At 53.2% G+C, this 21,753-nt stretch overlaps 3 protein-coding genes across 8 annotated transcripts in view; 1 reads left to right on the forward strand and 2 right to left on the reverse strand.

Annotated features, from left to right (window-relative positions):
- MED25 (mediator complex subunit 25) overlaps positions 1–10,361 on the reverse strand; it is a 14,922-nt gene extending 4,561 nt beyond the window's left edge. The window contains exons 1-12 of the mRNA XM_024768225.1: positions 10,188–10,361; positions 10,047–10,092; positions 9,697–9,821; positions 2,970–3,068; positions 2,452–2,572; positions 2,034–2,196; positions 1,773–1,903; positions 1,445–1,532; positions 1,155–1,348; positions 591–719; positions 85–170; positions 4–10 (exon numbers count right to left, since the gene is read on the reverse strand). Of these exons, the coding sequence (XP_024623993.1) occupies positions 4–10; positions 85–170; positions 591–719; positions 1,155–1,348; positions 1,445–1,532; positions 1,773–1,903; positions 2,034–2,196; positions 2,452–2,572; positions 2,970–3,068; positions 9,697–9,821; positions 10,047–10,092; positions 10,188–10,321 (1,323 nt within the window). The 5' untranslated portion in view covers positions 10,322–10,361. The remainder of the gene's footprint in view (positions 1–3; positions 11–84; positions 171–590; positions 720–1,154; positions 1,349–1,444; positions 1,533–1,772; positions 1,904–2,033; positions 2,197–2,451; positions 2,573–2,969; positions 3,069–9,696; positions 9,822–10,046; positions 10,093–10,187) is intronic.
- A 5,459-nt stretch (positions 10,362–15,820) lies between these two features.
- FUZ (fuzzy planar cell polarity protein) lies at positions 15,821–21,615 on the forward strand. 6 transcript variants are annotated; one of them, XR_003006310.1, is made up of 11 exons: positions 15,821–16,739; positions 16,999–17,120; positions 17,399–17,483; positions 17,705–17,773; positions 17,996–18,100; positions 18,924–19,121; positions 19,205–19,363; positions 19,568–19,822; positions 19,898–19,962; positions 20,044–20,118; positions 21,125–21,254. XR_003006310.1 is itself a non-coding variant. In XM_024768356.1 (11 exons), the coding sequence occupies exons 1-11, from the start codon at positions 16,629–16,631 to the stop codon at positions 21,349–21,351; spliced, it is 1,323 nt and encodes a 440-aa protein (XP_024624124.1). In that variant the 5' UTR covers positions 15,827–16,628; the 3' UTR covers positions 21,352–21,615. The 6 variants fall into 6 exon arrangements, 4 of the variants coding, with proteins under 4 accessions (XP_024624124.1, XP_024624125.1, XP_024624126.1 ...); XR_003006311.1 differs by having other exon boundaries at positions 19,268–19,363; XM_024768356.1 differs by having other exon boundaries at positions 15,827–16,739; positions 19,716–19,822; positions 21,125–21,615.
- AP2A1 (adaptor related protein complex 2 subunit alpha 1) overlaps positions 21,462–21,753 on the reverse strand; it is a 26,296-nt gene continuing 26,004 nt past the window's right edge. Inside the window, exon 22 of the mRNA XM_024768226.1 lies at positions 21,462–21,524. Within this exon, the coding sequence (XP_024623994.1) occupies positions 21,462–21,524 (63 nt within the window). The remainder of the gene's footprint in view (positions 21,525–21,753) is intronic.

Below are 21,753 nucleotides of genomic sequence, written 5' to 3' on the forward strand. Positions count from 1 at the left end.
CTCTGTCTTCCTGGGGCGACAACGGGAGGGGCGTCAGGAAGTGCACACCCCAGCTCGCCGCCCACCCCCCCAGCGGGCACCTACAGGTTCTCGCCGTGATTCACGTAGACCTGACAGGGCAGTGACCGAGTCAGCTTGGTGTTGGCGTCCACGGAGGCAGGTTTGGGCTTCTGAGGGAAGAAGGGCATGTCACAGTGAGAAAGGCCCTGAGCCTCCACCCCCTTGGCCTCTCCTGCCCTACCCTGGGAGCCCCGAAACTCAGGACCCCCACCCCAGTTTAAGTCCCACAAGCCCTGGGCCCCTCCGCCAGACCATCAGTCCCACAATCCTCTAGCTTTCAAATTCCACAAACGCTGGGGCTCCTCCTCTTGCCCCCGAATCCCACAGCCCTCTGTCCCCTAGATGCTACCATCCCCCGGATCTTCCCTGGACCGAGAATCCAAGACCTCTCTCCTCTCTTAGTCCTGAATTCCGGGCTATAAATCCCACGTGTCCTTGGGACCATCCTCAGGACCACAAGTCCCACGACCCCATGGGGGCCCCGGCCTAACCCTGCACCCCACCAGGCCTGGCCCTATGGATCCACTCACCTCCTGCCACTCGAGGACCCCGCTCCAGGCCAGGAGTTTGTTGGAGACTGACTGCTGCCCGCCGAGGGCCGGGGCCCCGAGCTGGGCCGGAGAAGGGCCACTCACCCCGCCTGGGGCCACGGTGCCCGCCTGACAGAGGGGAGGAAGGAGGGCCATGGGGCAGGGTCAGACCATCTTCTGGGGGGGAGTGTCCTGAGAGAGGGACAAACCAACAAGCAGAACGGGACGGAGGTCCCTTCCTCTGCACCCCCCAGGCCCAGAACACCACTGGGCCATGCCTGGGACCATAAATGCTCTGACCCTGTAGGATTCAAAGACTCTCAAGGCCCTGATGTCTTGCACTCCCGGGAGCCCTCGGGCTCCTGAGAACAGTCTTCACCCACCTGGAACCACAAACCCCATGATTCTGCCCCCGGACCCTGTAGTCTCAGTGTTGCCTATAGCACAAGCTCCATGAGCCCCTGAGGACGCCGAACAACAAGACCCCCGTGCCCTTGGGCCTCCTCAGAAAAGCCAACTGCTCCTCCCCTGCACTGTGTTAGCAGCCAGAAGGCAGGTACCTACCATGGATGGTGCCCCTGGCTGTGCAGGGGGGGCCAGGCCCGGGCCAGGGGCCACAGTGGAGACCAGGCTGGGCTGGGAAGCAGGAGGTGGCTTGGGGGCGCCGGGGGGCCCTGGGGGCAGTGGGGGGGCCTGGGCCTGGCTGTAGGGGGGACCGACTCCCGGAGCGGCTTGCTGAAGGGGGCTGATGGGCGAGACTGCGGGAGAGACCAAGGGAAGCGGTGGGGGCAGGTGTGTGGCGAGTGGCCCGGCTGCCCCCACCCCGCCCTGCCACATCCCCGCCCAGGACTCACAGCGAGGGCCCAGCCCAGCCTTCTGGTTCTTGGCGGCCTCCACTGCGTTCTGGGCAGCGACCTGGGCTGCACTCAGGTTCCCAGGGACCTGGCGGTAGAGGGGAGGGGCTGGTGAGGACCACCCTCCCCAGCCCCAATATCGCAGGAGCTCGTGACTCCCATCACCCCACAGGGACATGATTCCCCAGCCCTAAAAGTTCTACTCTCCAGGTGTCTCAAGGGAGACACCCATCACCCCCAAGGCCCAACATCCAGCTAGGTCTCTCCCAAGGGGCCAGGGCTCCCTCAAGGCCCCAGGAGCGTGTCCCTTCCCCGGTGATGTTCGCACCTGGTACTGCTGGGGGACAGGGGGCAGAGGCTGCTGGGGGGCTGCTGAGAGCGTGGCCCCCGAGGGTGGTGCTGGAGGCAGGGGCACAGGCTGCTTCGGCTGCAGGGGGCCGGGGGCCGAGCCACCTCCGACTGAGAGCCAAGGATGGGTGATCGAGCCCCACGAGAAAGGGATTGAGAGACGGGAAGAAAATCCAAGTCAGAAGAAGCCGGGGAGGACGCCCCTCCCACCCCCGTCCCCCCAGCAGCACCCGGGCCTCACCTGGCAGCACAAGCCCCCGCACGAGCACCATGTGCCGCGGGTCCTGGCTCACGTCTGCTGGCGGCTGCAGCGGCTCCAGCATGGCCGGGGGAGCTGCCTTCTCGAACAGGAGCCGCAAGGCAGGCAGCTTCCGGGGAGACACGATGGAGAAGTAGATTCCTCGCTACAGGAGAGGGGACAAGCAGTCAGGACAAAGCCACCAGGCCAAGCCCTGGCTGTCACACCTGCTGGGCCCTAAAACCAAATCCCATCGGGCTTTGGGACAGGAGACCCCAAGACCTGTATTAGCTGCCCCAGAGAATTCTGGGTTATAGTTCTTCCCACAGGAGCCAGCAGAGCTGGCCACGGGGTCTGTGGCGATCCTGTGGCCCAAGGCAGCAGGCCCCAGCCCTCCTCCCTCAGACCCAGGAGCCCTCACCTCCCCAATCTTCTGCACGAGGGTCTCCGTCGTGCACCCAGAGTATGTGGTGCTCTCGACAGCAGGCAGCAGGTACGGGGGCGAGTTACAGATAAGGAGGCAGACTCGGTGTGTCTGGCCGCTGCCAAGGACAAGGAAAGATGTGGAGCGCGTGGCAACAGGGGCCCTGAGAAAAGACCCAGAGCCGGCACCAGCAGAGGCGCAAGTCCTCCGGCCCACAGGAAGTCAGGAGTCAGGCCCCTATTTCACAGCTGAGAACACTGAGGCCCGGAAGATGCCCGGCAAGCAGGGCAGGCAGGAAGCAGACCCAGAGCTGGCTCCCCTTTGATGAGGACACCGAGACTGGGCACGGGCCAGGGGTCCTCACCAGAACACCTCCTGGACACCGCCTGCTTCCCAGCCCCGTGTCCAGCACGCAGAGCCCACCCACCTCCCCACAGTGAGGCCGGGGGTGGAGCCCCACGACAAGCAAAGCAGGCTACGTGCCTGGCGGACAGAGACCAGCGTGGGCCACTCACATCTGCTCCCGCATCTTCCTGAAGTCATCGAACAGCTGCAGGGCTGTGCTGAGGCCTTCCGCGATGAGGCTGCAGCTCTCGCCACCCCCGCCCATGAACCTGCAGGGGGCCAGGCGGTCAGCCCCTGGGGGGCCCTGCGGCTCCAGCCCCCAACCCCTGGGCCACCCTGGAAGGGCCCGAACCTGTGCCATCCCTCCTCAGAGACTGTGCACCTTGGGACAGGGACACTGCCGAGTTTCCTGCTCTATCCCCAGTGCTGGCACAAGGACAGGGGACATTTGTCATCTCCTGCAAGGCAGTCCCTCTGGCAAGAGGCCCCATCAGAGGATGGAACAGAGAAAGGGTCCAGGACTCTAAGCCCAGGATCCTGTGCTGTGTCCCAGTCCCTGTGCACCTTGCCCTCTCTGGGCCATCTGCCCTGGCCTCACCCCAGCTTCCCAGCCTGGTGCAGGGGCCTCCTCTGTCTTCCCACAGTGTTATGGGTTGAATTGGGTCCCCCAAAACAGGTATGCTTAAGTCCTAGCCCTCCACACCTTAGGATGTGACCTGATTTGGAAACAGAGTCTTTACAGAGGTAAACAGGCTACAATGAGGTCCTTAGGGTGGCCTTAATCCAATATGACCGGTGTCCTTATAAGAAGAGGGACTCGGGACACAGAGACAGACACACTCAGAAGAAAGGCAATGTGGATGTGACGAGACACAGGGAGAACGCCACGTGGAGATCAGAATGTCACTGCCACAGGGCAAGGAACGTCTGGGGCGACCAGAAGGTGGAAGAGGCAAGGAAGGAACCCTCCCCTAAAGTTCCAGAGGGAGCACAGCCCTGTCCCCCCACCCCGATCTCAGACTCCTGGACCCAGAAGTGCGAGACAATAACTTTCTGCTGCTGTAAGCCACCTTGTTTCTAGTACTGTTACAGCAGCCCCAGGAAACGACTACACACAGATCTGGGTTTCTCCCCCAGCTGATCTACAGAGGGGTCCCCAGTGTCTGTCCCCGTGTGGCCTGTGGCAGGCCTCTGCTAGACTGCAGCTGTTGTCACCATGATTCTTCGGGTCATGTGGTCACAAGGCTGAACCTTTGCCGCAGGGGACATCTGTGCAGACTAGGCCCCGCTCTGGGAGCCCTAAGGGCCCTGTTGCTCTGAACCGTGGCCCCTGTGTCTGTGTCGGCACCTGTCTCCCCGACAAGGCAGGGACGGGGTCTCTGACCTCCCTTGTCGCCAGCCTCACCGACCCCACCCCACCAAGCCTGGCACAAGGGAGGCCTTGGGAACTGTGTGTTACATAAACAAATGGCTTCAAATCCAACCCTGGCCATCAAGGCCAGAATAGAGTCAAGCCCTCAGCTGGGCATCTGGGGCCCTTTCCACCTTCCACTCCATCCTCTCTGGGTGCAAGTCCTCCAGAGCTTCTTGGGTGTCCCTGGACTCCGTGATCAGCCACGCACCCAGGCCTCTGCCTGTGCTGTCCACCCCAAGACCATGTACCACTGCCCCTTCTGGCACAGGTAGAAACCCTGCTTACCTAACCAGACACCCAGCCCAGTGTCATCCTCCTCCAGGAAGCCTTCCTCACCTGCCACCTGATCTCAGGGCCCACCCTCGATCACATCACGTGTCCCCCAATACTGCGAATGTCAAGCTTCCTTCCACAGCCCACCTCCCCTCCAGACGGTGCAGCCCTCAGTGAGGGAGACCCAGTGGTCTGAGCCAGCTCTAAAAGTACACACAGAGTCTCGGGAAATGCCTGCTGAGTAAGTGAGCCACCGAAGCATGACCCCTCTGTGCCCTACCTGAATGCTTTCCCGGTGTAGACTCCTGCCCTCTGCTCCCACTCTCAGGGTGCTCAGGCCACACCACTGTTCCTCCCCACGACCCACTCCCCAGCCATCCTCTTCCTCACCACCGAGACTGCGGTTTGCACAGGAATTTGAATGGCACAGAGTTGGGGGAGACCCCGATAAATGAACCAACTCTGGATCCACCCTACTGCCAGCTTCCTGTGCTGGAAAAAATCAAGCCATCTTCATGGCTGGGGCTAAGGAGACCGGGGTGAGGGCGCAGGGGGAGAGACAGGAAGCAACTGCTTCAAGCATTCGGGGTCTCCTTTTAGGGTGATAAAAATGTTCCAGAACTAAACAGAGAAGGTGGTTGGTTGCACAACATTTTGAATGTACTAAACCTCACTGAATTGTTCACTTTAAAATAACTGCCTGTTGGACTTCCCTGGTGGCACAGTGGTTAAGCATCCGCCTGCCAATGCAGGGGACATGGGTTCGAGCCTTGGTCCGGGAAGATCCCACAGGCCGCGAAGCAACTAAGCCCGTGCGCCACAAATACTGAGCCTGCGCTCTAGAGCCCGCGAGCCCCAACTACTGAAGCCTGCACGCCTAGAGCCCGTGCTCCACAACAAGAGAAGCCACTGCAGTGAGAATCCCGCACACCACAACAGAGAGTAGCCCCCGCTCGCTGCAACTAAAGAAAGCTGGCACGCAGCAATGAAGACCCAATGCAGCAAAAAATAAATCAATATTTAAAAATAAATAAAATAAAATGACTGTGCGTTATGTGAATTTCACCTCAATTTCTAAAAAAAAAAATAATTTACGAGGGAAAGTGCGATTGACCACTTTGAGATCCCAAAGCTGGCTTTTTTTCTTATTGAACAGTAAGCATAAGCCATCTTTTTTTTTTTTTTTTTTTTTTTTTTTTTTTAAAATTACTCCTTTTTATATTTTTAGCATAAGCCATCTTTTACCAACTCAGAGAGGGACACGTAACAAATATTTTGTCCAAGAAATGAGAAAAACTCAAAAATGGGCAGTGGGAGAGGGAATTCCCTGGCAGTCCAGTGGTTAGGACCCCATGCTCTCACTGCCGAGGGCCCAGGTTCCATCCCTGGTTGGGGAACTAAGATCCCACAAGCTGTGTGGCACGGCCAAAAAAAAAAAAAAAAAATGAAAAAAAAAAAAAAAAAAAAAAAAAAATGGGGAATGGGAGAAAGCATGACCAGTTGCAAAACATGTTTTAAATATCATAAAGTTTCAAATAAACCCCTCAAGTAATAAAGTAAAAATAAAATGATTCCTCATCCTCATGCCTCTGCCCCCAATTGTTCCGCCCGATGTCACACCACTGAGTCCTCACCACCCACTTTCATGGGCTAACAGGCCCCAGGAGCCCCCCAGAGGGACTGAAGGAACATGAACAGCAGCCAGCTCTGACCAGGGACTTCCTACTGCCAGACCCCTGCCCAGCCCATCACCCCAGGGAAACACTGGCTCCAAGAGGGCGAGAACTCTGCCTGCCTCATACCCCCTGACTCCTCGGTGCCTGGAATAATTTGCCCCACAAACATCTGTTGAATGAATGAAGGCACAAAGGCGCTGTCACAACACTATGGGGAAGACACCTGGGCTATTTTCCTTCTACCTTATCCTGTTTTTTTTTTTAATCTTTTTTTATTATTATTAATTTATTTATTGGCTGCAATCGGTCTTCGTTGCTGCGTGTAGGCTTTCTCTAGTTGTGGCAAGTGGGGGCTACTCTTTGTTGCGGTGCGTGGGCTTCTCGTTGCAGTGGCTTCTGTTGTGGAGCACAGGCTCTAGGCACACAGGTTTCAGTAGTTGTGGCGCACGGGCTTAGCTGCTCCGTGCCACATGGGATCTTCCCGGACCAGGGCTTGAACCCATGTCCCCTGCGTTGGCAGGCAGATTCTTAACCACCGAGCCACCAAGGAAGTCCCTACCCTAGCTTTTCTGATGCTGGGTCACTAGCTGTAAGGGGGAGGGGGAACCACCCCCCTTGTCAGAAAGGAAAATGTAACATCAGAAATGAACCTCTCCAAAGCAAGGACATTTCAAAAATCACACTGCCGGGCTTCCCTGGTGGCGCAGTGGTTGAGAGTCCGTCTGCCGATGCTGGGGACACAGGTTCGTGTCCCTGTCCAGGAAGATCCCACATGCCGCGGAGCGGCTGGGCCCGTGAGCCATGGCCGCTGAGCCTGCGCGTCTGGAGCCTGTGCTCCGCAACAGGAGAGGCCACAACAGTGAGAGGACCGCGTACCGCAAAAAAGAAAAACGAAAAAAAAAAATCACACTGCCTGCTTTGTTCCATAAGCGATGGATGTTCCAGGAAAAGATAAGATTTCTCCAAGCGTGAACAAAACTTGCTGACTTTCTTCGTGATCTCTGTTACAGAATGGCCCTTAATGCCACAGAAACTGGATTTAGATAGTTACATAGGACTTGATAAAACAGTGACGACTGTGACTATTAAATAATGGCTTAAAATGTTTATCAGCTGATTGGGAGGATTCGGTGAGCATACAGCACACAAAGCTTTTTTATTTGGTTATAGGTACAGTGTATTCTAGGTTGGTTAAAGGGGAGGGTGAATATGGGATGAAAGTATTCAGAAAGCATTTCCCTCTTATCTTCCCAGTGCCCTTGACATTTTTAAATAAGGGGGTTTAACTGCTTTTCCTGACACCCACCAGAAGGTTTGGTTTCCTGGTAATTATCTTCCTCACAGCTTTCACTCGTTCATTTATTCAGCAAAGGTCTCCTAAGGCCTCTTGGGTCCCAGGCCCCAGCTGGAAGCAAACAGCAGGAGAAACACCCAAGTCCTGGACATTCACAGTCCAGAGGTGTGAAGCTGTGACAGGGAAACACCTGGGAGCAATGGGGTCAGAGGAGAGAGCAACTGGCTGCTTGCCAGAATCAGGGAAAGGACATTTGAGTTGGGTCTTGATGTTTATATAGGAGTTTACCAGGGGGGGAAACCAGATTATGAAGCGCATTCTGGGCATTCATTCATTTACTCACTTGTTCAACAAAGTTTTCCTTAGGCCTCCTTTGTGCCAGGCCCTGTGCTGGGTGCTAGAGACTTGAGGAACATCAGACTTGGACTTGGGCCTCAAGGAGCCCCCCATTCAACATTATTCAAGTCTTACCACAATCTAGTCCAAAGGTTCTTAAATGGGGTGGATTCTGCCCCCAAGGAGATACCTGACAACGTCTGGAGACATTTTTGTTTGTCAGACTGGGGGAAGGAAGTAGCCACTGGCATCTGGGGGGCAGGGGCCAGAGAGGCTACTGAACACCTTACAATGCATAGTACGGCCCCCCAGTAACGAAGAATCATTTGGCCCAAAGGGTCAACAGTGCTGACGCTGAGAAACCCTGCTCTACCCTGACCATGAATTCTAAAGACCATGAGGGGGAAACTTAAGAGTCAACTTTGCAGTGAACATGCAGCACCCACTCCAGCGCATACAGCCTGGAACAAAGCAGGTGTTCAACAAACATTTGCTGCAGGGACGTACAAAGGTAACAGCGAACTGGTGTTATTTAATGAACTCTGACCAGACCCTGAGCTGAACACAGTATGAAAATCAGGTCCTGTGATCCTCCCAAGAGTGCTGAGACATGGACTACCATCATCCATCTGCAATCCAAGAAACCAAAACACGAAACAACAGCAAAAGCTTAGGTAGCACTTAATACGCGTCAGGCACTGTTTTAAAGAGGCATCAACTCGTTTAATTCACAAAGTACCCCTACAAAGTCACGGTAACCATGTCTCCAATGATCCTCGTCTCCTAGTGTTCACGCCCCCTCAGACACTGGACAGGACTGACTCGTGTACCAAACAGAATGTGACAGAAGTGATGGTGTGTGACTTCCAAGATTTGATCATAAAAAGCTCTGTGGTTTCCTCTTTGCTCTTTCTGTTGGATTGCTCAGGTGGAGGAAAGACAGCTGTTGGAGGACACTCAAGCAGCCCCATGGCTAACATCTGGCAAGGAATCGAGGCCTCTAGCCAATAGCCATAGGGTGAGCCACCCTGTAAATGGATCCTCCTGTCGCAATCAAACTGTTGGATGACTGCAGCCCGAAGTCATGGTAACTGCAATCCCACAAGAGACCCTGAGCTAGAACAACCCATCGAAGCCACCCCTGAACTCCTTACGTACAGAAACCACATGAGATAATAAATGTCTGTTGTCTTAGGCCACTTGTGGTTTTTTTTTTTTTTTTGGCCGCGCCTCCAGGCATGTGGGATCTTAGTTCCCAGCCAGATATCAACCTGTACCCCCTGCAGGGGCAGTGTGGAGTCCCAACCACTGGGCCGCCAGGGAAGTCCCAAGCTGCTAAGTTTTAATCTGTTACCCAATAGTGAATAAGTAACACGATACCTATAAGTACTACCAACCTTCCCGTTTTAGAGACAAAATTTATTAGACACAGGGGACAGAGAGTTCTGTTGTGGCAGAACCACGCTGTGGCCCCAGTCTGCACCTGCAAGAGCCTGCAATGTGAGCTATCACAGTTCACTCCAAAGCACAGAGGCCTAGCTTATCTTGGCCTAGCCCCACCCCTCTTGCACTCAGGCTTCAATGCCTCCATCTGAAAATGGAGAACTAGAGTAGAAATGAGAAGCAACAGGCAGAAAAGGGAGGAATCACACGTGGGTGCTGGAGTTCCACAGGCCTCCTTGACTGGCAAGTTCTTTCTACTTCCGAGCCAGACAGCAACATCGGCTAAGCACACAGAACCGACCACAGAAGTGACTTAGGGATAAAACCACAATCCCCATCACAGTCCTTTTCAGCCAACTAATGTGAGGGGATGGATCCTGCAGCTCAAATCCAAGCCACCATTCCTCCGCGGTCCGTCACAGGGTCCCCCAACCCTTCCCAAAGCCCAGAAAAGAGCTCACTTAATGCCATCGAGCCAGGTGACAAACTCATAGGCGCTGCTGGTGGGAGCGTGACATTGTACGTAGGACTCTGGGGCGCAGTCCACCGTGTTGAACACCACGAGGCTGTACTGGGTCCCCCCATACTGGAAGGGGAGGACAGAAAAATTTTTTATCTGGGACCCCAGCTCCCTTTTCCCTCAGGGGGGTTGGGGCTCCCAGCTCCCCGTCCCTTAGACCCAGGAGTCCAGACCCCAGCCCCTCCCACCTCAGACCCAGGAGTCCAGGTCCCCGCCCCCTCCTCTCTCAGACCCAGGAGTCCGGATTCCCAGCTTCCCTCTTCCCTCAAACTCAGGAGTCCCAAGACTCACGTCTCCCCCGAAGTCCGTCTCGGCAGGAGGACCACCATTAAAATACCTGTGAAGATCGGAGGTGAAAGGTCGGGGTGAGGCAAGAGATTGTGGAAAACTAAAGTCGGAGGGCGGGGTTGGAGTCGCGGAAACGGCACTCACTCGATGGCCGGGAGCAGGTAGTGCTTGCGGAGCCCCTCGAAGTAGGGCCCCAGGTTGGCCGTGCCCTCAATTACAAACACCACGTCAGCTACGAGGCCCCCGGCGCGGGCCGGGCCCTCCGAACCGGGGACCATGCCCCGCGCCGCAGCCGTCACCGCCGCCGTAGCTACTGCGGGCGGGATGAGCGGAAATGCGCTTACGCTGCGCGCGCAGCCGCGCCGGACGGCCTTGCGTCCCTGTTGACGCTCTAGCGGCCAAGTTTGTGCGGGGCACCCAGGGCTGGTGGGTTTATCTCCATCCTCCTTCGCACCCAGTGTGTGCAAGACTCAAAAAGGACCTAGCGAACCCCTTCGGGGGCCTGATGTGGAAGACTGAATTATTGGCAGAACTGTCGAGAGCGAAATATATTGAAAGCGGTGTGTCAGCCGCCATTTTTGAGCGGGGCGACGATTCCGACGCTAGTTTCAATGGGCGGGTCTGGAGACCTGGTTGCTATGCAACGCGTACGCTGCCCTTGTTTTCTAAAAGAGAGATTAGGTTTCTAGTTAAGTTCTTTCTGGCTTGGGGGGATGGGGGGGTCGTGTAAAGGGTCCAATCACAGCATCCGAAACGGGGTTACTAGGCAACACGTTAAGGTTGCAATCAACTCTGAAGGGAGTGCAGCTGTTTTTCCCACCCTGAAAAGAAGCCGAACTCCAACCCAAGTGGAGGTTGCTAAGCAACACCTGCTAGTTGTTTTCTGGGAGAAGAGCCAGAAACTGGCCTAGAACATAAATACGTTCCAGGTGGATTAAAAATGTAAATGTAACAAATGAAAGCATAACCCTGTATAATCCTGAAGACTGGAAAAAGAGTTTCTTATCATTACAGCAAAGCCGGAGAACGTAAAATATTGAACTCTTTGCATAAGACTCCATGAACCAAGTTGAAAACGATACTGTAAACTGGGAAAGTCATTGTAACTACATAAATACATGTTACTAATCAATAAAAACTAAGGAAAATAGAAATACTTGCTTTTTTTAATGGGGAAGGAAACTGAGCAGGCTTTTCTCACGCGCAAAAAATATTAAAAATAGCAAATATCTGAAAGCCGTTCATCTTCACCAATTAAAAAGTGCTAACAGAGAGTCCAATGACATAGCATTTTACCTTTGTCATGCTAATTAAAGTTGGAAATAATAAGTCCATTAGGATGGGAGGGTTTGGGTGAAATGAGCCGGCTCAGAGGTGATCTAGTGGGGGTGGAAACCAAAACGACTTGCTCCAATGCAGTTTGTCAATATATTTCAAGGTAAAAGAGTGCATTGCTTTGCACTCAGCAGTATCACCATTTTGTCACATGTACTTTATCGATCCCTTTTTTCTTTTTTCTTTGATGAACACTTTTAAAGCAAATCCCAACATATCATTTTACTTCTACATTCTTGACAGGCATCTCTAAAAAGATGGAAATTTTTGCACATAACCACTATGCCATTAACACACCTAACAAAATTGTGTTATTTCTTGGTATCATTGAACATTTAAATCCATAATCAAATTTTCCCAATTCTCTCAAAATGCCTTTTTACAATTGTTTTATTTGTATCAAGATCCAAACAATGACCAAACACGTATTTAGATGGCTTAAATTTCTTTTAATCTAAAGCAGCTCCCTTCTTTCGTATGCTAGTGTAATTAAATTTTAAAAAATTATAAGGAAGATAAAAGTAAGTTGGAGAAAGGCAAAATGATAAATAGGTAAGGAGATTAAAATGGTACCTAAAATTCCCTCCTAACCATAAGGAAACTGTTTTTAGATAAGCTGAATGCGTGATTGACTCCATTAACTGATTTTTAAACATTTCCATTAATGTATTACAAACGATAAGTTAAACAATGAGATATTTTAGCCTGGACTTCAGCTTCTGGCATTATGATACATTAGGTGATATGACATTGTTTTTGTGACATTGGTGGTTTCATAAGAGGTATGGGTAGTCTTCAAGCATCTTCCCTCCCCCACAAAGGAAACAAATTTAAAAAAAGATGCAGTTGGAATCGAACTTCCTGCCCTAGATGGGACTGCACTGGCATTACCAAGAGCCTGAAGCCAGCTGTGATTTATAAAACTTCAGTGTAGTTCCCCAGCTAAGTAAGAGCCGTCCAGGGCAGCTGACCTAGTTCCAGGATAGTAACACTCCTGACAACCTGCAGAAGTAGAAGTGAATCCTCCCTAGAGGACTCTGATCAATATCACAAAGACCACCAGCACAGAAGCAAAGATTGAAATTAGAGTCCACAGAAACAACAGTTAACAGATGAAGGTTCCCCACCTCCAGGTACTGGAATTGTCAGGTTCATAATGAACCACAATATGCAAAATAATAGGATAAGTAAAGGACATTAAGTTGTCTCCTGCTGTGTAACAAATTACCCCAAAATTTAGTGGATTGAAACAACAACATTGTTACTTCGCAGTTTCTGTAGATCAGGAATCCAGGCATGGCTTAACTGGGTCCCCTGCTTCAGAGACTATAATCAAAGTGTCAGCCAGGGCTGTAATCACCTCGAGGCACAACTAGAAAGGATCTTCTCCCATACTCATTCTTGTCATTGTTACCAGGGTTCAGTTCTTCACAGGCTATTGGCCAGAGGTTCCATGTGTCACCCACCAGGGTCCTTGGACTCTTTTTTTTTTTAATAATTTTTAAAACTTTATTTTATTTTTAGCTGCATTGGTTCTTCATTGCTGTGCGCTGGCTTTCTCTACTTGCGGCGAGCAGGGGCTACTCTTCGTTTCGGTGGGTGGGCTTCTCATTGAGGTGGCTTCTCTTGTTGGGGAGCACAGGCTCTCGGCGTGCGGTCTTCAGTAATTGTAGCACATGGGCTTAGTAGTTGTGGCTCACGGGTTCTAGAGTGCAGGCTCAGTAGTTGTGGCACACGGGCTTAGTTGCTCTGCGGCATGTGGGATCTTCCCGGACCAGGGCTCGAACCCATGTCCCCTGCACTGGCAGGCAGATTCTTAACCACTGCGCCACCAGGGAAGCCCCCTTGGACTCTTTAATCAATAAAAATTGATAAAAGGCCAGACAAGAAATTCAGGCAAGCCTTTATTGGGACTCTTGCTGCAGCAGGAGGGAGCGAAAACAAGAAAGAGGTGCCCTCGTTTGCTCCGTGAGGGAGAGCAAGCCGGTTCCTTAAATGGCGTGAGGGGAGAAACAGTTTTTCGGTAGGAAGTACTTCAGGCAGTAGGAAAATTTTAAATTAACCTGGAAAGATTATCTGAGAGACAAGAAGGAAGAGGGAGAGCAACATGAGTCATAAACATTTACGTAATTACAAATAAATATTGCCTGCATAAAATAAGAGATATATTCAACGAGGGCATAAAAAAAGTAAAACTAAAATGCTGACAACACTAGTTGGTTCGTCTGGGAGGGAGCTTAACGGAGTTAAGGTGTTATATTCTCTTTGTGTTATTTGAGAGAGGGTTTAAGATCTTTAACTTTTTGCTGAATTAGATGTGTAAGGTAAAGTTTCAAGGATAACCAATAAAAATAAAAGAGAATTCGTGTATAAATTTGAAACCAGAAGAAAGAGAAAATAATGAACTGAGGAAACAAACAAACAAACAATCCAGTAAAAGACAAGAATGGAGGAAAAAAGCGTTGAAAAGGCAGAACAAGAAATATAAAAATAAAACAATAGAAATAAATCTAAATATATCAGTAGAAAATAAATATAAGTGGACTAAAGAAAAAATTCATAGAACTACAGGGAGAAATTGATATTTTAGTTCATTTGTTATTTTATGCAGCTTTTCCTCTAGTTTAATGTAATTTAATGTGCAGGGTAAATGTCTTAATATTTCTTATCAACTATTAGAAATCAAATCCAGAGTGCAGAAAAAACATGTTTAAAAGAACAAATGTGGGCTTCCCTGGTGGCACAGTGGTTAAGAATCTGCCTGCCAGGGGCTTCCCTGGTGGCGCAGCGGTTGAGAGTCCACCTGCCGATGCAGGGGACGTGGGTTCGTGCCCCGGTCCGGGAAGATCCCACATGCCGCGGAGCGGCTGGGCCCGTGAGCCATGGCCGCTGAGCCTGCGCGTCCGGAGCCTGTGCTCCGCAACGGGAGAGGTCACAACAGTGAGAGGCCCGTGTAACGCAAAAAACAAAAAGAATCTGCCTGCCAATGCAGCGGACACAGCTTCCATTCCTGGTTCAGGAAGATCCCACATGCCGCAGAGTAGCTAAGCCCATGCACCACAACTACTGAGCCTTAGCTCTAGAGCCTGCCAGCCACAATTACTGAGCCCACGTGCCACAACTACTGAAGCCTGCGTGCCTAGAGCCCGTGCTCCGCAACAGAGAAGCCACAACGATGAGAAGCCCGCGCACTGCAACGAGGAGTAGCCCCCGCTCACCGCAACTAGAGAAAGTCCGCGCACAGCAACGAAGACCCAACACAGCCAAAAATAAATAAATAAAATTTAAAAAATAAATAAAACAAACAAATGTTTTTTAATATTGCTATATATTTTGTAAATATATTTGGATAAATGAGGGCAACTGTTCTCACAAAAGAGAAAAGATCTAGAAAACCATAATTCAAAAAGTCATGTGCCACAATGTTCATTGCAGCACTATTTACAATAGACAGAACATGTAAGCAACCTAAGTGTCCATCGACAGACGAATGGATAAAGAAGATGTGGCACATTTATACAATGGAATATTACTCAGCCATACAAAGAAACGAAATTGAGTTATTTGTAGTGAGGTGTATGGACTGTCATACAGAGTGAAGTCAGAAAGAGAAAAACAAATACGGTATGCTAACACATACATATGGAATCTAAATGGTTCTGTTGAACCTAGGGGCAGGACAGGAATAAAGACACAGACGTAGAGAATGGATTGAGGTCGCGGGGAGGGGGAAGGGTAAGCTGGGACGAAGTGAGAGAGTGGCATTGACATATATAGACTACCAAATGTAAAATAGATAGCTAGTGGGAAATAGCTGCATAGCACAGGGAGATCAGCTCGGTGCTTTGCAACCACCTAGAGGGGTGGGATAAGGAGGGTGGGAGGGAGGCGCAAGAGGGAGGGGATATGGGGATGTAGCTATGCATGTAGCTGATTCACTTCGTTATACAGCAAAAACTAACACAACATTGTAAAGCAATTATACTCCAATAAAGATGTTAAAAAAAAAGAGAGAAAAGATCTAGCTGACTAAATTGATAACTTAATGAAGATTTACTTCATCACTTTTAAACACACAGAGGTGAGAACCTAACGCATATCAGCATAGGATAGGCTAAATCTATTTTGTTACATCTATAATATAGGTTAGAATAGGACATTCAAAATAGACGAAGTGGGGTTTCCCTGGTGGCGCAGTGGTTGAGAGTCCGCCTGCCGATGCAGGGGACACGGGTTCGTGCTCCGGTCCGGGAAGATCCAAAAAAAAAAAAAAAAAAAAAAAAGACGAATTGCATTTATACGGTTTCATGAGAAAAAGAAAGTTTGAAAACAACATTAACACAGTAATCATATTTGTGAAAACGTGAATATTCTGTGTTAAACTGTAAAGATTTTATTTTAGGGAAAGGATTTTGGGACGAGTATTTTCACATTCTGCACAACACACTATCATGTATAAATTCATTACAAATAATATTATTTTCCGATTCTGGAAAATAAAGGATTTCATCTTTCTTTTTCTAACAGCAAAAACAACCAGGCCATTTGTGGGTTACTAGGCAACGCTCGCCGGACCAAACCATCCTCGAGGGTGAGGGGGGAGATTTTGCTCTAAGGAAGTGCTCGGGATTCGTCATGCGGCCATCTTTGAGAGAGGCACAGCTGTTTCTAGCCTTGGAAGAGAACGAGGACTGAATGGTGGTTGCTAGGCAACGCCTAAGCACTGTCGCCATCGTTGAGTATGGCATAGTGCTGCCACTACAAAACGGAAAGCTAAGCCAAAGCGGTTGCTAGGCAACGCCTCGGCACCGTCGCCATCTTCGAGTGTGGCACGGCTCTTCGTCAATTTAGAATGTGAAACGTATTAGTTTACGTGATGGTTACTAGGCAACGCCTTGGCGCAGTCCCTACCTTCGAGTCGGGCTCTTCATTCTCTTAAATAGAGTCAAACCGCTTCAAGGAGCGACTAGGAGGCTTCGCAAATAAAATTAGCCGCCATCTTTGTTAGGGGTATTGTGACTTCCGGCTGGGGCGGAAGAGAGCGTAACGGGGCTTCGGGGAGGTGCTGGAATAGGAGTTGATGGGGGTTTGAGTTGGATGAAGAAGGCGGGAATCCAGTCCTCTTCCAGTTAGCTCCCCATCTCGCCCTCTGTCGGCTTCGGACCGCAGCCTGACTTCGTGTGACTACCGGCATGCTCCAAGGCGGGCATTGACTGTCCCCACGGAGGGACTGGGAAGCGGGGGTTCCAAATGGGGGAGGAGGGGACCGAAGGCACCGTACATCTGCTATGCCTCGCGGCATCCAGCGGGGTCCCTCTGTTTTGCAGGAGCAGCCGCGGCGGCGCCCCCGCCCGCCAACAGGTGGGGCCCCGGGCGCCTGGATCTCCGAAATGGAAGGGGTTTAGATGCTTGGACTCTGGGTCTTCAAGGGAGTAGGGTCTGGGGAAGTTTCAGAATTGAGTTTGGAGGGTCGAGGGTGCAATTGACCAGTGATCCTGGTTCCCCGAAGAGGAGGGGCCAGGAGATCTAGAGAGAGGAGGGGGTTGGGGACCTGAGTCATTGGTTCCAATAGAGGACGGGATTTGGGGGCTCCTGTCTAAAATCCCCAATCTTTCCCCAGCTCCCATTCTCTGTCATCGGCTCCCTCAATGGAGTCCATATGTTTGGGCAGAATCTCGAGGTGCAGCTGAACTCTGCGAAGACGGAGGACACAACCGTGGTGTGGAAGAGCTTCCATGACAGGTCTCCAAGGGTAGCTTGGGGGCAGGGCCAGGGTGATAGCCCCTGTTGAAGACGACCCTGAGGCCATCCAGCTCTCCAGCGCCAGCTGTTTACCTGGCTGTGGGATCTTTGACAAGTCAGTTACCCTCTCTGATCCCTGAGTTTCTCTGAATGAAAAGCAGGTTGTGCTCGGGCATGGATGTAGCTGGCATCCAGGATCAAGGGCAGACCCTACTCTCCTCCCTGCCTTGTTTCCTTGGCCTGGACTCATTCTTCCTTCTCACCTTCCTTTCTCACAGCATCACCCTCATTGTTCTGTCGTCTGAGGAGGGCACCTCGGAGCTGAGGCTGGAGAGACTACTCCAGATGGTGTTTGGGGCCATGGTGAGACTCCCCAGCCCTCTTTTCCAATCCCAGGAACCTGAACTCTCAGCATCCCTCTCCCTCAGGACCCAGGAATCCTAGAACTCAGTCCTTCCTGCCTCGGACTAAGGAGTCCAGATCCCCAGTTTCCTCCTCCTGCAGACACAGGAGTCTGAGTCCCAGCCCCTCCTGTCTTATAACCAGTTATCCAGGTCCCCTGCTCTCCTCTATGTTTCTTCTAGGTTCTTCTTGTGGGACTTGAAGAGCTGACCAATATCCGCAATGTAGAGAGACTGAAGAAGGAGCTGAGGGTGAGGCTGCAGGACGTGAGGATGGGAAGTTAGGATACCTGGTTACTGATATTTGGGAACTACAGTTCCCAGAAGCCCCCGGGGCAGCCTGACCCAGTGGGTTCAGGGGGCAGCTTGGTTGTCTGACACCCCTCAGCAAGGCCCAGTAGGGCCAGTTTTCTGAGGAGGAGGCAGCAGATCTGGGTACCACCTGGGTCCTAGGCTTCATTTTCCCTCTGCTAGGCCAGTTACCGCCTCATCGACAGCTTCCTTGGGGACTCAGAACTCATCGGGGACCTGACCCAGTGTGTGGACTGTGTGGTTCCTCCAGAGGGGTCCCTGCTGCAGGTATTGGGAATGCCTTGTAAAGTCTTAAAACTGTCCCTCTGGCCCTGGCTCAGTCCCCATCCTCTTACCCTTGGACCATTGCCTCAACCTCTTCCTATCCTTTTGGCTTCTAGTCCAACCCCCGCCTTGACCCCGGAAGGATCTTTCTACACCGAGAGCTGCCCCTGCCCCTCCCCTGGTCACAGCCTGCCCGTGGCTTTCCATCACCCCCAGGACAAGGTCTCAGCCCCTCAGCCTGGTGTTGAGGACCTGAGGAATCTGACGCCCGCCAGCCTGCTCGCCCTAATCTCTACTAACTCCACAGTCCACCCTCTCCCAGCTGCCTCATGAGTCTCACAAACCCCCACAGCTTCCCAGCTTCCCTGCCCTGGCACATCCTGTTCCTTCTACCTAGGGGATCTCTATCTCCCCTTCCTTAAATATTGCTCTGGATTCATCTGGCATGACTTGCCTCCCAGCATTGTGACTCTCGGCAGGTGACTTGACCTCTCTGAGCTTCAGTAGGTTGTAGATTGCGCCTACCTGGCATATAATACAACGCGATAAACCGTAGCTGCTGCTGTTACAAGTATTAGCTTCAGTAGGACGTGTCAGGCTATGTAGCAATCACCCTACCTGTTTAATTTCGCACTGTGACTTGGGATGGTACCTGCATGTGAAGGTGAAGGAACTCAGGCCCAGGGAGGGTGGGACACATGAGCATGGCCACCAGGCAAGCTTTGAATTGTATGGCCGTCTCTTCCCACTCCTTACGCACCTGGGAAGTCACTGTCGGCCCTGCTCAGGTCTCCTGACCCGCAGCCGGCCTGCCTCCCTTACCCAGGAAGCCCTTTCTGGGTTCGCCGAGGCTGCGGGCACGGCCTTCGTCAGCCTGGTCGTGTCGGGCCGGGTGGTGGCAGCGACAGAGAGCTGGTGGCGGCTGGGGATGCCGGAAGCCGTGCTGCTCCCCTGGCTGGTGGGATCCCTGCCGCCGCAGGCCGCTCGCGACTACCCGGTGTATCTGCCTCACGGGAGTCCCACGGTGAGTGAGTGGATGGGGCGGGCAGGGGGAAGGTGGGGGCGGAGAGGAGCGCGCAAGGGATGGTACCTGGAGGCTGTCTTGAGGAGGCGGGGCTTGCGATGAGAAGGGGAGGAGCTCCGGCCAGCCCACTCTGCGGGCTGCCTCAGGTGCCGCACCGGCTTCTGACCCTGACGCTCCTGCCGGGCTTGGAGCTCTGTCTGCTCTGCGGGCCGCGCCCTCCCCTCAGCCAGCTGGATGCACAGGTGAATCTGGGCTACGTCCCTCTCTACCCCTATTTCACCCGCTACCCGCGAGCCCCGGCCCTTCTCCGAGCACCCTGACCCGCGAGTGCGCTCTTTACGCTTGACTCGCCCTTGGTCCCGCCCCCGCCCCTCGTAGGCCCCGCCCCCTTCGGGCTGTGCTCCAATCACCGTCCCCGCAGCTCGGCCCCTCTTTTCCTCTTACAGCGTCCTTCCGGGCCTCGCCCCTTCCACGGTCCCCTCCGCCCTCTGCCCTTGTGTTCTCCTCCCCTGCCCTGGCCAAACCGCCTTCTCTTGGTATTCCCCCGACCTCACCCACCCACCCCGCCTCTCTCGCTGGCCACGCCCCCTGCAGCTTCTGGAGCGCTGGTGGCAGCCACTGCTGGACCCGCTGCGGGCCTGCCTGCCGCTGGGATCCCGAGCGCTGCCCGCGGGCTTCCCCCTGCACACGGACATCCTCGGGTAGGGCTCAGACCGGGGAGTGGGTTGGGGGTCCTCAACCCCTCTTTTCTGGCCGTGACACCTCTTTTCCCACAGGCTGCTGCTCCTCCACCTGGAACTGAAACGCTGCCTCTTCACGGTGGAGCCCTCGGGGGATCAAGGTGACTGAGAGGAGGGCGGGGCCGGGAGGGGCGTGGGCTGGGGAGGGGCTCTCTGTTACCCTGTGCCTCTTCCCCCTTCAGAACCGTCTTCTGAGCAGCGTCGGCGCCTCTTCCGCTCCTTCTACACCCTGGTCACCGCCACGCACTTTCCACCAGGTCAGCGGCGGGCACAGCGCCCCCTTTGCACAGGCTGGGACACTTGAGTCCCAGCTCTCACAAGCTGATGGTGGGGAAACTGGTAGGAGAAGGCAGCTGCGAAGTGGGCGTGTCTGTCTGTGAGGACTGGGCAGTGCACACTGACAGGAAGGCAAGAGAGGGGCAGGGAGGTCCCAATCGGTAGGTTTCAGGACCTCCTGGCTAATCCTAATAGCTAACACTGAGGCCTCATGTCCTGCCAAGTGCTTTTCTGTGTACTGACTCACTTCATCCTCATAGGTGAGGGCTATCTCCTGTTACGTCATCATTTCCATATTATGGATGAGGAAAAAAGCTCAGCTAATAAGCAGCAGAGCCACGATTCAGCCAGGCAAGCCTGGCTCCCACATCCACACACTCCTGCTCTAGTGCTGCAAGTACACGCTTTGCCGATAGTCTTCGGTGGAGTAGGGGTGGTAGATTCCACGGAGCCCAGGTCCGGAAGGAAAAGTTGTCACATACGACCTGTGAGGCTCAGAGGGACAAAGGAGGGGACCTAGAGTGACACTACCACCCCAGCGAAGACCCTGATGAATGTAACAAAATGGTAAAAGCTCCACCTGGAAGGGGCAGATGACTGTCCCTTCCTAGCTATGCGACTCCACCTCCCAACCTGCTTCCCACCTGTAAGTGGGGCAGGGTCCTCAGAAGGGTTACGGGAGGTCTTCCCTGGAGCCCAGCGCCCGGCACCTGGGAAACACCTCCTGCGTGTCTATGATCTGTGTTGCTAAGCAGATTACCTAGGGCTGCACACGCAGTGTACCCACGAAAGTGGGGGACTGAGGCTGGGTGGGAAGAGGGGGAGAAAGTCCGTGATCGTCTCAGGTCCTGACAGCTGGCTGGAGCTGTAAGGCTCTCCTCTGTCAGGAGTCAAACTTAGGCCCAGGATGGGGGTGGCCCCCGCAGGTTGGCATCCTACTTGTCCAGGCCCCACTGGTCACCTCGGCCCTCCCTGTCCTTCCTTCAGAGGCGGGGCAGCCAGAGGAGAAGGCGGAGGAGGTGGTCCATCGGGCGCAGGTGCCGAGAGCCTGCTACCTGGTGTCGGGGGCTGAGGAGCCAGGCACAGGATGGCGACTGGTGGCCCTGCAGCTGGGGCCACGGCGGTTGCTGCTGCTGCTGTCTGCTCAGAGCCCCACGCATGGGCTGCGGGGCCTAGCTACCCACACTCTGCATGCCCTCACCCCACTCCTCTGACCGCTGGGCGTGAGCGCCAGACACAGACAAGGACATGGGGCTGTTAGCGTCTCTCTGTTTATTCGCTCACAATAATACACAGCCCCTGGACAGGGAGGGGGCAGGAGGGGCTACAACAGGGTGGGCTGGGAGGGGAGGACATTCCCACTTCCCTGGCCCCTCTCCCCTCTGTGCTTGGGGGGGGAAAGGGAGGGAGGGGGCTCCCCCTTACCCCCCAGAATGTAAACAGCAGCAGATGAACAAAAATAAAAATACAAAAGGCTGGAGGAAGGTCCTAGGCACCCCCCGACCCCGGGGTCTTCCCTGTCACCAGCGGAGGTCCCCTCGCTGCCCCATCCACCACGGCTGCCTCAGTCCTGGTGGCTGCCCAGTGCCGGCCACATCCCCGGGGGCACAGTCCAG

The sequence above is a fragment of the Neophocaena asiaeorientalis genome, unplaced genomic scaffold, assembly GCF_003031525.2.
Source record: "Neophocaena asiaeorientalis asiaeorientalis breed wild unplaced genomic scaffold, Neophocaena_asiaeorientalis_V1.1 scaffold629, whole genome shotgun sequence".
Taxonomy (NCBI): Eukaryota; Metazoa; Chordata; class Mammalia; order Artiodactyla; family Phocoenidae; genus Neophocaena; species Neophocaena asiaeorientalis.

Bases quoted from the DNA above. Each gene is read 5' to 3' on its own strand.
- FUZ (XM_024768356.1), top strand. From the start codon at position 16,629: ATGGGGGAGGAGGGGACCGAAGGCACCGTACATCTGCTATGCCTCGCG. The intron at 17,774-17,995 runs GTGAGGCTGCAG...TCCCTCTGCTAG, and splicing joins GACTGAAGAAGGAGCTGAGG to GCCAGTTACCGCCTCATCGA. The intron at 19,963-20,043 runs GTGACTGAGAGG...TTCCCCCTTCAG, and splicing joins GGAGCCCTCGGGGGATCAAG to AACCGTCTTCTGAGCAGCGT.